This window comes from Vanellus vanellus, assembly GCF_965231255.1.
Source record: "Vanellus vanellus genome assembly, chromosome: 1".
Taxonomy (NCBI): Eukaryota; Metazoa; Chordata; class Aves; order Charadriiformes; family Charadriidae; genus Vanellus; species Vanellus vanellus.
The window spans coordinates 103,848,444-103,862,684 of NC_138905.1; the positions used below are offsets into that span (position 1 = coordinate 103,848,444).

The 14,241-nt window shown below is 46.8% G+C and overlaps 1 protein-coding gene across 1 annotated transcript; it reads left to right on the plus strand.

Moving 5' to 3' along the window:
* Positions 1–476: 476 nt before the first annotated feature.
* Positions 477–14,037, plus strand: CD2 (CD2 molecule; the record flags this gene model as incomplete). Its single annotated transcript, XM_082496591.1, has 5 exons — positions 477–537; positions 3,441–3,737; positions 6,659–6,901; positions 11,717–11,836; positions 13,829–14,037. The coding sequence occupies 5 exons, from the start codon at positions 477–479 to the stop codon at positions 14,035–14,037; spliced, it is 930 nt and encodes a 309-aa protein (XP_082352717.1).
* Positions 14,038–14,241: the final 204 nt, after the last annotated feature.

A 14,241-nucleotide genomic window follows, 5' to 3' on the forward strand; every position in this document is an offset into this window, starting at 1 on the left:
CTCCCCGCTGGGGGTGATGGACTTGCTGTCCCCTCGCTGCTGCTGAAGCTATGGGGGAGCAGAAGCATTCCCATCACCCTTCCACCCACCCCCCAGCCAAAACCACATCTGTCCCGCTAGGATGCTGGCATGTGGATGCTGTATTTTAACTCTTTGGGTGAACATTGAAGAGGATGAGGGCTCCGTCTGGTTCTCCAGCTGGGGAGACAGACCTCAGGGACATTCCTGCAATTTGGTGTATACATTCCTTGTCACTACAAGTTGTCCCCATCCTGATAAAACATCTCATCGAGAGGGACTTCTGCCTTTGTTTTTTCTGCCTGTGCTAGAAACAAGAAGTGATGGGGTGAGAGCTGGGAGGAGGGCACAAGGGCTGTATTGACACGTCTCACAACCGCTTGTGCACAGTAGAAAATCCTTTCACCTGCCAGGAGCTATCATTAGACAAGGCGACACTCGACTTTTTTGACTTGAAAATGAACTTTAGGAGGATTTTCCTAGTCAAGTGCATGCTGCTTTTATTTCCCAGTGTAAAATGTGAGTTTTTCTTACCTTTTTTGCTTTTTTGGGCTGGTGTTGTTAAAATTGCATTTTAAACCATTTACAACTTGGTAGGATGTTACTGATAAGAAACCAGTTCCACTTTCCCAGTGAGTTAATATCTTTGGGTTATTGCTATTATTATTAGATTTAATTTTCAGCTGGGGGAGGGCAGGACCTGAGTTTCCTATTCCAGTTATAATAATAAGTTGTAAAGAGTTTTGGGTTTAAGTTAATGAGCCTTAATTTGACACATGTATAATGCGAAATGTCAGCATGCAGTTTTCTCTCTGCTCTCGAGGTAGCTTGTACTACATTAGAGATCCAGTTCATGGTGCATTATCGCATGTAATTTCCTTTTCTTATCAAAAATGAGCAAATCTTTTGAAAGTGCAAATTATATTCTTACATAAATATTAACAGAAAGAGTGATATATCTCAGTGTCTTCAGTGGAGTTGAAGAAGTGTAAGATGTGAAAACAGCAAGCAAATGCATACATCTTTTATATTTTGCATATTATTCCTCTTATTATTTTTTAAAATATTAATCTAAAAACTTAATTAAGGTGTTAACTCATAGATTAGAGAAAGGTTATAAGAGATGGAGACAATACAATCATGCATAGATTGTTTTTCCTCTGTTCATTCTAGTACAGATTTTATGTATGGCAGTTTAATGCTTTTCTCTTCCTCCAGAACAAAATTAATAGATAAATAAGGAACTGGTTTTTTTGTACGTGATATATAAAACATCTTCTCCAGCAGAAACGAAGATTATTCCCTTGAACATTTCAAAGGGAAAACTTGTTTCAAAGATTTCCTTACTTCTTTAAAATTACTATGGGAGCTTTTCCTTTTAACTCTTTCTTGTGATTGCAAGTGAGCTCTAGGATGCCAGTTTGGATCCTTCTGCCCCTTGGAATGCTTTTCAGTTTGCATTAAGCAGAAATGCTCTTTCATTAGCTAAACAGATTTTTAGTATCATATGTGTGGGATACTCAGCTTTCCATCAGCAGGACTATGGAAATCAGATAAATATCCAGAGATGTGTGTAGGTGGTCTGTCCATGGAGATGCCATTGAATTATCCTGAAAAACTTAGATATTTTTTTTTCTTCCAGAGAGGAAAAAAAATAGATGTATCTGTTACGCAAAGAAATCCTATAACTAGGAATATAACTAGGATATCTGTGCGCGACTGAGCAGAAACAAGTATCAGAATTCAAATATTTGGGTATAATCTGCAGTGTCGTCTGTGTGGAGGATAGCTGCTTCCAAGACTGTTTGATTGGTAGCTTGATTTGAGAATATTTCATTAGATACATCAAATACCTTGTAGGAAATGCAATGGTGAAATAACAGCCTCTCCTTAGACTGGGGGTGAATTGCTGGAAGCACTTCGGTATTAGTTTTCTTGTTGCAGAGGCACACTGTTGTAGTCCTTTGATTATCTCTAATATTGTCAGTTTCATGAAATAACAACTGGATTTCAGTTCCCCTCATATCCCAATGATATGGTTTATCATTGTCCTAGATACCAGGAATGAAGGACTGCAATAAAAATATGCATAAAGATAGTTTTTTCTCTCTGGGGGCAAAAAGTGCTTAAAATATATAAAATTAGAGCAGAATCAACTCTATCTGGTGATGTGGAGAGAAATCCCCTCCTGCTGATCGGCTTTATCCTGTAAATTGAAGAGGAATGAACTTAAGATGACAAATGAAATGAGCTGTGGCTCTGAGCGCACGTTCGGCTATCAGTGAGCTTATCCCACCTGACACTCGTGAGCACTTTTCTACCTCCTCCTGCAAATTGTCCACCTGCCACGGGGCTGAGACAGTACCTTACTTGAAGTGACCTCCCGACACACTTTGCACTCTGAAGCCCCGGGTCATCAGAGATGGGTCTTGCAGAGGCTGTGAAGCAGCCCCCGGGGAGAGGGCATGCTACCTGGGCACAGCCTAACGAGTACATCATCTCCATTGGTAGTAACAGGACTGATGCTTAGCAGCCTTGCCTTTCCTGAATATCACCTTCAGCAGCCACGCAGTAAGTGCTGCCCAGTCCTGGTGGCACCTTTGGGAAGCACCTACTCTTACCTCTTCCGGAGAAGGGACCTCTCATCAAAGGAGACCTGCAAAGAGAAAAGATTTTTTTTTTTTTTTTTTTGGCCTTGGCTTGTCTCCTGATGTCTCCAGTGCCTGATCGGTTCACAGGATGCGGTTAGTTGTTTGTTTCTCCCTGCCTTACTTGCCCCATGATGATCCTGTGCTAGTAAAATCAAGTGGGTATATTCCAGCGGGGCAGGGTGCCCGGGGTGGGTGAGGAGGGGGCACTGCAAGCTGGCAGCACTGGGTCTGCCTCCAGTTCAGTGCCTTACACTCGCTCACTCACTGCTTGACACGGGCCGCTATTATTGTTATTGTCATCACTGTTATTGCTGAACCGATCCTGCTGTCCAGGGCCATGTCTAGTTTGTGTTCTTGCTGTCCGCAGCAATGTTTGCGGTGGTGGGTGCTCTGAGTACTGGCCTGTTCCATGTGCAAAACACACCGAAGTGACCTTACTTTCTGCAATGGTTAAGTTCATGGGCAGCCGTGAATCTTGGCATCTGAAATCACTCCAAATAAGTCAGCCAGTGTATAAAGCCAGATATTGAAATCTGGACTCTTACCTTCCTTATGCCTCAAAATTAAATTGGGTGCTGACATTTATCTAATGAACAACCAAGGGGCGCTTTGGAACAGGGGAAGAAGACAGCAGCGATAATGCAGAGAGGCTTAGGCAACTCAGAGGGGAGTGGCAAGTGACAGCTTTTTGGGTCACTGCTGTGGCGGCTGAGCGCAGCAGCAGGGACTGCTGGAGGCATGCTGACGGGCTGGTTGTGCTTCCCTTTACAGGCTCCACCACCAACTGGATTTACATGGCCGTGAATGAGACGGCTCTTCTCCGCATCGCTGCTGCTGGAAGGATATATGATGCAACGTGGGTGAGAGACAGAATAAAGTTGCTTCAGATAAAAGATAACAATGTTAAGTACTATGCAAACAAGGAGCAGTGCAGGTGTAAGGTATTCCTAAATGGGACTCTGCAAATACAGCAGGTGGTGAAAGAGGACAGTGGGAAGTACAAGGTGACTGTTTATGAGCTGGATGGAAGATTGAAGGCAGAAGAATATACAATGTTCATCGTTCAGGGTGAGTTTTTGCTCTTCCCATACCGTTCTGTCATGGTTTAATGCCAGCTGGGAGTTAAGACCATGCAGCCGCTCGCTTACTCCTCCACAGTGGGATGGGGGAGAGGATCAGAAGAGTAAAAGTGAGGAAAAACGCGTGGGTTGAGATAAGGATGGTTTAAAAGGTAGAGCAAAAGCCACGCACGCAAGCAAAGCAAAGCAAGGAATTCATTCACTGCTTCCCACCGACAGGCAGGTGTTCAGCCATCTCCAGGAGAGCAGAGCTCCATCACGTGTAACAGTTACTTGGGAAGACAAATGCCATAACTCTGAACATCCCCCCCTTCCTTCCCCTTCCCCTAGCTTCATAGGGAGTATGGAGTGGTATGGAATATCCCTTTGGTCAGTTGGGGTCAGCTGTCCTGGCTGTGTCTCCTCCCAAATTCTTGTGCACTCCCAGCATACTCACTGTCAGGGCGGTGTGAGGAGCAGATAATGTTTTGGGGGAACTTTGGTGAGACATACCTTTTTCCTCCCGCCACTGACAGCAGCCTGCCGCTCTTCTCCCTTCTCTTGCTCCTGTTGATGCCCTCTGCTCCCCTGCTTCTTTCTGGCTCCCCTCTGCCAGCCGCCAGGTTTCTGCATGTGCCCGAGCAAGCAGCTGTGAGCACGTCCGTGTTGGTGGCAGGGTGAGCGGGGGTGGCCCTACTGCAGTACCGCAGGCGCTGCCGGGACCCCTCGGGCCCTGAGCCGGGGCCGAATCGCGCGAGCGGGGCCTTGCTGCCAACAGCACCCTGCTTCCAGAAACCTCTTGTCAGAGTGCAGCAACCTACGTGAGGTACACCTGTCGTTGATGCACTGTGCACTTCTGGCACCTCTGATGCTATTTTACGTGCACTGAATTATGACTTTTGGTCTCTAGCTACTGCTCCGGCAGGGTGAGGTCTGCCAACCTCCTGAGGAGAGCTCTGGAGCCCAGGTGGCACTAAATGCCTGTATTTAGGCAATGCGATCCCACTCCATTTTTGCTCTAACTTAAAAATTAGCCAGCGGTCACCTCCCCTGAGATACACCACAACAGGAGTTGAATTTGCAGGGGGAGAAGACTCCTGCACCTTATCCTTGCATTAGCATACCACAACAAATACGAAGATTGTGGTGTTCAAAGCACACTTAAGCGCACACCTGGGCATTTCAGCTGCATGGGTTCAAAACATGAAGCCAGCCTCCATGCCGGTGCTGTATCTTACCCTGAGAGATCAGCGCTGTAGCAGCCCAAAGCTTTTGGGATGAGTAGGGAAGATGGGAATGGCTATTCTGCTCCTTATGGCTGTTGCCACCTCTCCAGACCTCCAAGCTGTAAGACAGCATGTTTGGGATTTTTTTCCCCAGCACAAGGATGATTTTGCTCCATCCTTCTTCAGCCAGCATGCACGCCTCTGCCAACCTCTTGAGTCTGTGGGCACCAGCTGGCACTACAGAAATGATGCCTTGATGGGGTAGCAATGAAAGCTGGAATAGTTTTAGCAGGGTTTCTGCACAGCGGGAGGCCCCATGGCTATAATGGACTGCTGAGCAGCGAGGGTGTCTCACTACTTCGGGAATTGGTATTGCAAACTGTCTGCAGATTCAGGAAGTCATTGGGGCCTGATGCTGTTTACTCATGCTTTGAGCCACTGAGCTGTCATTGGGCTGTCCTGGGTTCAATTTCAGGTTAAGGTTCTGACCGAGCTACGTGCTGCATCATTCCATCTGCTGTGCAGCAGAGAGGTTGCCTTACCTCTGAGATACGGTTTTGCAAGTAAAGTCCTTTAGTAGCTCTCGGGTGCTAGAATTATTTGTCAGCCAGATTATACTTTGTTACTAAGGTTGGACAAACAGTTGTCCCAACAAAATGATAGTTTAGATGGTATCATCACACGACTCCATCACCAGAACCTGGACTGTAGTATTTCACACTAGGATGTTCCCCTGAGTGATAGGTTACAGCTTGCAGAAGAGGAGTGGGCTTAACGAGGAGAAGGTGGCTGCAGATGTCACAGCGTGAACCTAGATTGCGTTTGCTACGAGCAGCCCTTATTGGCTTCAAAGTTTATGATTTCTAGAAGTTACACTGCCTTTAACTAGAGGTGGCCCTGGAATGTTTTTGTTTACCTGGTCTGAAAGGTAGAAATTAATTCTTTTCCGTCTCATGTCCCCACCAGTTGCCCCTAGTTGAGGAAAGCCCCGCAGGCTTTTCTGGCTCTTTCAGAGCCACCAGTGAGAGAGAATCTGGAATGAAAATGTAGCTGGCTGCTTGCAGGACATAAAAAGAGATAGACATCAGTTCTCTCTGTCATAACCTCATTGAGAGCTAAGAGGTGTCTGTTTTGTGTTTTCTATTCTGTTTTGATGGGTTTTCATGCTGTGGCTGTCGTGCTAGCTGAGTGCCGTTGGTAGTACCTAAAGTGTCACATAAAGCATCGTAAGTAGCTGTTTGTTCTGCCTTAGAGGAAATCTCTCCTGACGGGCATGGGCAGATCAGAGGTGACTTCATCTGCACCTAAATATTGGGGACAGAGTTGGAGGGGGCTGTGGCTCAGAGTCCCTCATGTCTTCTGTCGTGTGTCTGTGTCGTCCCCCCTCTCCCCCCCCCAAATACACTCTCTCCCCTTACCTGCCTGCCTGGCTGTGAGCCAGGCTGAGATGGAAAGTAGTCCAGCCATGGGGGTGCAGCTCTGCTTTGCTGGGCCAAATATGTAGGCTAACATACTGCATTTTCTTTCTTATTGCCATGTTACTTCTGTAGTAGAGGTCTAATTTGCTCTTTGTTCTTCTCTGGTCTCATTAGCTGGTGTTACTCCCTCACTGCTTCTTGGGGGCTAGTTCTGTTCTGCTTAATAATGGAGGTTTTCAAAAGGAGAAACCATCTCAGATGTGCCTGTCCCTTCTCTTCTTTTTCAGAGCCTGTCCCCCAGCCAATCCTCAGTGCTGAATGCAGGAATAAAACTGTATCTGTCAAGTGTGAAGTGAAGCAGAAGACTAAAGATGAAACATTTACAATAGAACTGACTCAAGATAAAGTTAAAAAAATCCAAAAGAATGAAACAAAGTTGGAAATGCACATGCGGAATTCTGGGACGTTCAGATGCGTTGTTAAGAACCAAGTCAGTGAAAAAATGGCTGAAAAAGTAATTAAGTGCTCAGGTAAAAAAAAATCTATTTTTGCCACAATCTGCTAGGGTGGATGCACAATGCCTGACGCAGTTGCATGTATCTGTAGGACTGGTCCAGGTGCCAGGAGCATCGATTGTTCCTGGCATCCGGTGTTGCAAGTTTACCGCTGCTGCAGTTATTGGGAGCTGACACTACTGTGGTAGCCGGGATGTGAGTCACGCTTTCTGCTTGGTCCTCCCCACCCTTGTCGCACCTCCACCCTGCCCACCCTGTTGCTGCCTGCCCCACCACTACCCTTATGGCATCCCTGCTCTTACAGCAGAGAGGCCAAGCTGGGGGCAGTGAGATGTGAGGCGGGCCACACTCTTCCTCTTCTCCTGTGGCTGGAGGTGTTTTCCCCTATGCTCAGTGGGTCCTAAGGGGTCTCTGGAAGAGAGGGAGAGATTTTTCTGGATTCAAGAGCCTTGTGGGTAGCAGGAAGGAGCATGGGGTGCAATGAGGTGCTGCTTCCAGTGGGGGTGAAGTCTTCTGGGAAAACTGCAGGCTGCCAGGGAGGTCAGGCTGGCTGAGAGGTGAATGAACAAGAGAGATATTCTTGCTCATTTTCTCCCTCCCCTCCGTCACTGCTGACTCTTCTTCCAAAAGATGCCAGAGGTATCCTGACAGACTTTTTGGTGTTAGCATCTTGGTAGACTCAAGTGGTGTCAACTATCTCTAGTGGTAGACCAATGAAGTAAAGGAGAAAGCAGGGAGGTGGGCCTGAAAATGTTTTAATCACACGCAGCAGTCTGCAAAAGACAGAAAGCCTTTCCACCTCATTTTTATCCTCCTTTATTCTTTTAAAACTAATGGAATGGTTGACTTCAGTCAACCAGTCCAAAGCCAAAGAGTTGACTTCAGTAACACAGTATAAAACTACCTAAGCTACCACAACATAAATTACAGCTTATTTTTTGGAAAATATGGCTTGGAATCTTCTCCTATATATATGAAGCCATGGCATTGATTTCGGGGGATTTGCTCTTGATTTACGTCCTCATGGTGGGGAAACCAGTTGCACATTATTTTTCTCCTCTCCATGATCATGCCTATGAAGGTGGTGGTTGCCCACTACCCGTGACTGTGGATGGGTGCTCTCACAAGGGGGAAAATAAGCTGCTTGTACTCTCTAGCTTGGCCTAGAAATCAAGAGGGAGGTTATTCAGAATTTAGCTGAGCTTTGAGGTTGCATGGCTCAAATGTACCATGGATTTTCTTACTCACTTGAAGCGTCATCTTTCTAAATTGCAGATGCATCAAAAAAACTGAAGGAATTGCATTTTAAACAGGCAGAGTCATGCTGAAAATTATTAGATAGACAAAATAAGTCATCATTTCCCCCATAAAAGTTTTGAAAGTTAAGGCAAAAACAAGGGACAGATCATATTGGTATGATGTCGGATGTGGTCTTCAGTTCAAAGTTCAGATTTCCGGTGCAGTACTGGGGAAAACTCCTTGAATTTTCTGGGCTTGGGTTCATCCCACCTAACTGCGAGTACTTTGCTTAAAGCACTTTCTTGCTCTAGACTCCCACTAGAGCCAGTGGAGAGTGGGGGGCTCACAAGACCTGGCTCAGCATTTCCAATTTCCAGCTATTTCTGCCGTAGAGAATTTAGGGAAAGTCCAAGTCCAAAGGCCAGCCTATGGTGTGAGAAGGAAGAGAGCAAGCCTTAAGGAACAGACATCTTACCGAAGCCATCTAAGGTCTGCTGAGGCTGACTGAACAGCAAATTGCTGAGGGATGGGATGGCCTCTGCTTGCCTGTGCAGCCCTTGCCTCTTGAAGGATCCCACTGGTGCCTAAAATATCAAAAAAAGGGTTGTTTTCTGCTACGTGAGCTGCCTGACTTGATGGGCTGCGCAGTCCTGTGGGTACTAGCATTGGGAAGAAGCTGGGGTGTGGGGGAGTGGGATGTGGCATGGACTTTGGAGCCAGGTATGGAAACATGCTGCCGGATTAGGCCTATTTAAGGCAGGGCAAACTAGCCCAAACACGTTGTCTTAATAAGGAAGTGCTGGCTAAGCTGGCCATCCCAGGGCGCAAGTTGGGCAAGCATGGGCCTGCCTGCATTGCTGGTATAGGCAAACATTAGCCATCAGCTAGATACTTTGATTTCACTTCTTCTCACCCTTAAGAAATGCTCTTCTTTGACAGAGTGAGTTGGGTGTGAGTTTGTTTTTTCTCAAATCATTAACAGAGGAATAAAAGGTTTGCCACACTGATCTCTAAGGTACAAATATAGCATTTCTGAGACACCTAAAAAACTGCTAAAAAACATGTAGCACTACCCTTCCCACTCAAACTAAAAATGCCTCAAACCTTTCTGTGTGGTAGCAGGACTCTGCCAGCTCCATAGTAGATGAAAAATCCCTCAGCTTGCAGTCAAACCTCCTTCCAACCCTGCTGCCCTCCATGAACATCTGATCTTGCATTCGAGGCCTATATCCTTGAATTTTGACCTTTAGTAGGCTTTGGATGGGCTTCAGCTCAGCTAACTTTTCATGTAAGCATAACTATGCTTGAATCTGCTTGGTCTCCCCTTAGAGTCAGGTGGGAGAAACAGGCACAGAAAGAGCAAAATACACCTCAGTATAACACTGGCAGCTAAAACAGGTGAGAAGAACCACATCACTCATCTTTTTTTCCATTGGGGCAGCCCAGGCTGATAGTGTAGACAGGCTTATACTGTAGACATCTCAGCTTTGGTGTCACCACTCTTTCTCTCCATGTTCATGCCCAGTGAATGTTAAAGGAGGCACCAGTGATGTCATCCCCTATGGAGCTTTGTCCCCCAAGAAGCCGAGGATTGTGCGCTTCTGCTGGGTTCAGCTCCATGGCTGAGCCTGTGCTTGAGCGTGAACACTGAATGCCAGGAAGACAGCCCAAGCAGGAGGTGGCGAAGGCAGGCCAGCATCCAGCAAACCTTATCTGGCAAAAATAAGGAACATCTACATAAATTTTTGCTCACCAGGCAAACTGAACTTTCATTTTGAGACGTTGGGATATTTGGTTATGTTATTTTCCTTTTCACTATTTTTTACATTTGCATACAGCCAAAAATTGAAGAGGAAGTACCAAAATACTAGCTAGTTTCAATGTTTCCAGCTCGGTAGGAAGTACTTAAAAAGTTTATTTTTGTTAGATGCTGAGCACTGCCTGGGTGCTCATGGTCCTTAAAAGGGTCCATTGCTAGCAGGAACAGGACATTTGTGGTAATTTAAATAAGATGAGCTGGCACACACGAATGCTCTGGCTTCAATTTTCTGCAGAACTTGAATACATCAGGGAGAAATCAAAATGCCAGGGGAGGGAAACCTCAGTCTATCCCAGTATGATGCCAAATACCTGTAATAGATAGCCGGAACCTGGAGAAGGGTCACGGGTCAACAGGAGAGCACCTGGAATGCAGCACAAAGGAATACCAGCCACTCCAGCCAGTAAGTCAGCTTCATCAGGGGCCCAACCATGTGCAGCCATACCGCACAAGTCGCAGAAGGCAAAGGCAGGGACTGGGAGAATGAGGAACTGCCCACTGTAGGAGAAGATCTGGTTCAAGACAACCTAAGGAACCTGAAGGTTCACAGCTCCCTGGGACCTGGATGAGATGCATCCCTGGGTCCTGAGGGAACTGTTGAATGCAGTTGCTAAGCCACTATCCCGCATATTTGAGAAGTCATGGCAGTCCAGATGAAGTTCCCACTGACTGGAAAAGAGGAAATATAACCCCCATTTTTCAAAAGGAAAAAGGAAGACCCGGAGAACTACAGACCGGTCAGTCTCACGTCTGTGCCCGGCAATATCATGGAGCAGATCCTCCTGGAAACTCTGCTAAGGCACATGGAAAATAAGGAGGTGATAAGTGACAGCCAACATGGCTTCACTAGGGGCAAATCGTGCCCGATAAACTTGGTGGCCTTCTACGATGGGGTTACAACAGTGCTAGATAAGGGAAGAGCAACTGACATCACCTACCTGGATTTTGCAAAGCATTTGACACTGTCCTGCACAACATCCTTGTCTCTAAATTGGAGAGACATGGATTTGATGGATGGATAAGGAATGGGCTGGATGGCTGCTCTCAAAGAGTTGTGGTCAACAGCTCGATGTCCAAGTGGCAACCATCTCTGGGGCCCTCAGCACAAGAAGGACATGGACCTGTTGGTGCAAGTCCCGAGGAGGGCCACAAAGATGATCAGAGGGCTGGAGCACCTCTCCTGTGAAGACATACTGAGAGAGTTGGGGTAGGTCAGTCTGGAGAAGAGAAGGCTCTGGGGAAACCTTATAGCTGCCTTCCAATACCGAAAGGGGGCCTACAGGAAAGATGAGGAAGGGCCCTTTTTCAGGGAGTGTAGTGATGGGATGAGGCGTAATGGCTTCAAACTGACAGAGGGTAGATTTAGGTTAGGTATTAGGAAGAAATTCTTTACTCTTAGGGAGGTGAGAGACTGGAACAGGTTGCCCAGAGAAGCTGTGGCTGCCCCATCCCTGGGAATGCTCAAGGCCAGGTTGGATGGGGCTTTGAGCAACCTGGTCTAGTTGAAGGTGTCCCTGTCCGTGGCAGGGTTGTTGGAACAAGATGATCTTTATGGTCCCTTCCAACTCAAACCATTCTGAGTCTCTATGATTCTATGAAAATTCTCTACAATGAGGACCAGCAACTTTCTGCTGTCTACAGAGAAAAGGCGAAAGGTGGGCTTTCTCACTGTGGCTGCCTTTACACTCAATGGAAGAAAGTACAGAATTCTAGGTAGACGTTGTGCAAGTTATTTTGTTCCCTCTAACATCCTCTTTCATTCCCATAACTAGGCCAGCTGGACCTTTATCTCATCTTAAGCGTAGCAGGAGGTGCAATCTTCTTGGTCATCTTTGTGATTTTGCTTATTTATTGTATCAGGAAGAAGAAAGCAGAAAGGCTTGAAGATGATGGTAAGTGTTTAAGGGGCTTTATATTGCTGTCCAGCTACCTAAAATCTTAGAGCTTCCTGCTGAGAGCAGCCCTGTGGGCAGGAGTGTTCTCTCTGCCTTGGCATGAGCAGTAACCTGGTTTTAGCATATGGTGTATCTTGGGACATTGGCTGGTGTTGCCAATCTTGGTTTCTGATACATGCTTTGAACAAAAGACTTCTTGTTCTCAAGCCCTTTTGTTTATTTGTGGGGAAGAATTTCTCCTCTAAAGCTTGGCCAAGGCCACCAGTCATGAGCATCTGTGAGGCTAAAATATACAGTTAGATATCCTGTCGGCAGATTTTTTTCATGAAATTTATATGGTGTAAAGTTAGGATCTTTGAAATCCTTAGTCCCATTTGGAAACATTGTAGATAGTGCAAAGGGCCAAGAATGGCTCAGCTTTTCTGTAAGTTTCCTCAGGAATCTCACAGAACTTGTCCTCTCTACAAAGCAATGTCCTTGGAGGCCTATCAACATTGGAGGTTCAACTTGGGGCACTTTAAAGAGTTGAGGTTTTCAGAGTGGGCCAAAATTGTGTTGTCCAAAATTCATGCCTCTGTAGGACCATAGGAAATACTCTGCCAGAGTCTTCACTGAGAGTTGGCTCTCAGTCTTGACAGAGAGGTCACTTTGAATTACAACCTGGGCATCGCTGCTACTTTGGGTGGGTAGAGGATACGGAAGTCCTATTCCAGAAAAGTTGCCTGGTCTACCTGGAAGGGGAGGCTAAAGCAGGAGGGAGGTTGCCCTGGCAGGGCTTGTTTATAGGCTTGTTTCAGAGTCCTGCCCCCACACGCTGTGTGAGGCTTCCTGTGTGGTCTCAAATAACAGCTAGTCTCTGCGTGAGTCAGTTCTCGAGTTACAAAATGAGAGTAAAAGCTTATTTGTACACCACAACAGTCTGTCAAAATAAGGAGATCAATGCCTGAAGGACGCCTCAGCTGATACCTCAAAGGTGCTTTTGGTCAGGCTGACAACAAGGGTGAGCATGACCAGTTCCGTAGCCGAGGGGAGCACAACCTCACTGCACCAGAGCGTGGGTAACTCACCATGGCCCTCCTGCTTCCTCTGAAGTTATGACCATGAACCTTTCCCCATTTGCTGGGGGAGCTCACCACAGTGCAACCACAGGATGTCATCTCAGAAGGCTTGCCATAGCTTGTGAGCATAATGCTGGTGTGAGCATAGCCATGAGTGGTATTTACATTATGGCTGTTCTTGTTTGAGTGGGATACACTACTCCCTCAACTGTACAGTGATAGCATATCCACAATTCTTTTGTCTGGATTCAGCAAGAAATAAGAAAAAGAGAAATCTGGTAAAATGAAAACTAATATAAGAGGGTGACTAGCCTCTTTGAAACAGTTTGGTGTGTGCTTAAGGCCATTTCAGTGTCCCAAGCAGTAAATCCTTCAATCCCTAAGCTAAGCTGACCGACATTTCAAAAATGATGAGTTGGTGATCAAAAGTCAGCTGGCACAGATTTACTTCTACTTGTGGGGAAATAATTGCTGGCAAAGTGGGCCTCTGACTTCCAGGTGCCTGGAGATCCCAGCATGGATCGTGGCAGGGCAGAGTGCTTTGATGTTGCTTCCTTGGGTTACATCTCACTTTCCCTTCAGTGACCTGTTTCCAAAAGAGCAGCTCAGGCTGGAGATGTCCATTGATGACCACTGGGGCCTCCCCAGCAAAGTTGGTTCCCCCAGCATAGAGAGGGCAGAGCTGCCCCAAACACCCCCAGCTATCTTGACCTCAGCCAGACAGCCAAAAAGCTTTCGGGTTTGCCCGGGATGCGCAGATGGAGGTGATTTTGCTTCTTCACTGGAGTAGCAGGAACAGCTGAGGGTGACAGTGGCCTTCCAAGTAAGACCAATATTTCAAGACAATTCCAAGTAAGGCCAAGCACTTGCCCCTGGCTGTTCAGCTTCTGCTTAGTATGTGCCTGATTGTGGGATCCTTCTGTCATTGCAGATGAGGAGCGAATGATGCGGGCTCGCCAGGTGGACAGTGAAATGGTGGTGCGGGAGCTCCCTCAGACGCAGTGCAATCCCACCCCAAAGCAGCTGCAAGTGCAGCAGCGGCTGCTGCCGCAGCCCCAGGGACAGCAGCAAGCACTGCCCCCGCGGCCCAAACCCCGCACTCAGCAGCGGACTCCAAACCACCCCAGAGAAAGACCTTGAATGTCTGCCCTGGGAGGGACAGTGGTCTCTCTGCTCCACCATTCACTGGGGAAAGAAAGTTTCCAATAGTCAGGAACCCCTCCCGCCCAGCCTTGCATAGTGCTCAGCTATGAAACGGCAGCTTTCTTTGCAAGAAATTAGAGCATCAAATGGAGATGAAGAGACCCAGTGGAGGAGATTCAAGGTGACGGGCATTCATCCCTG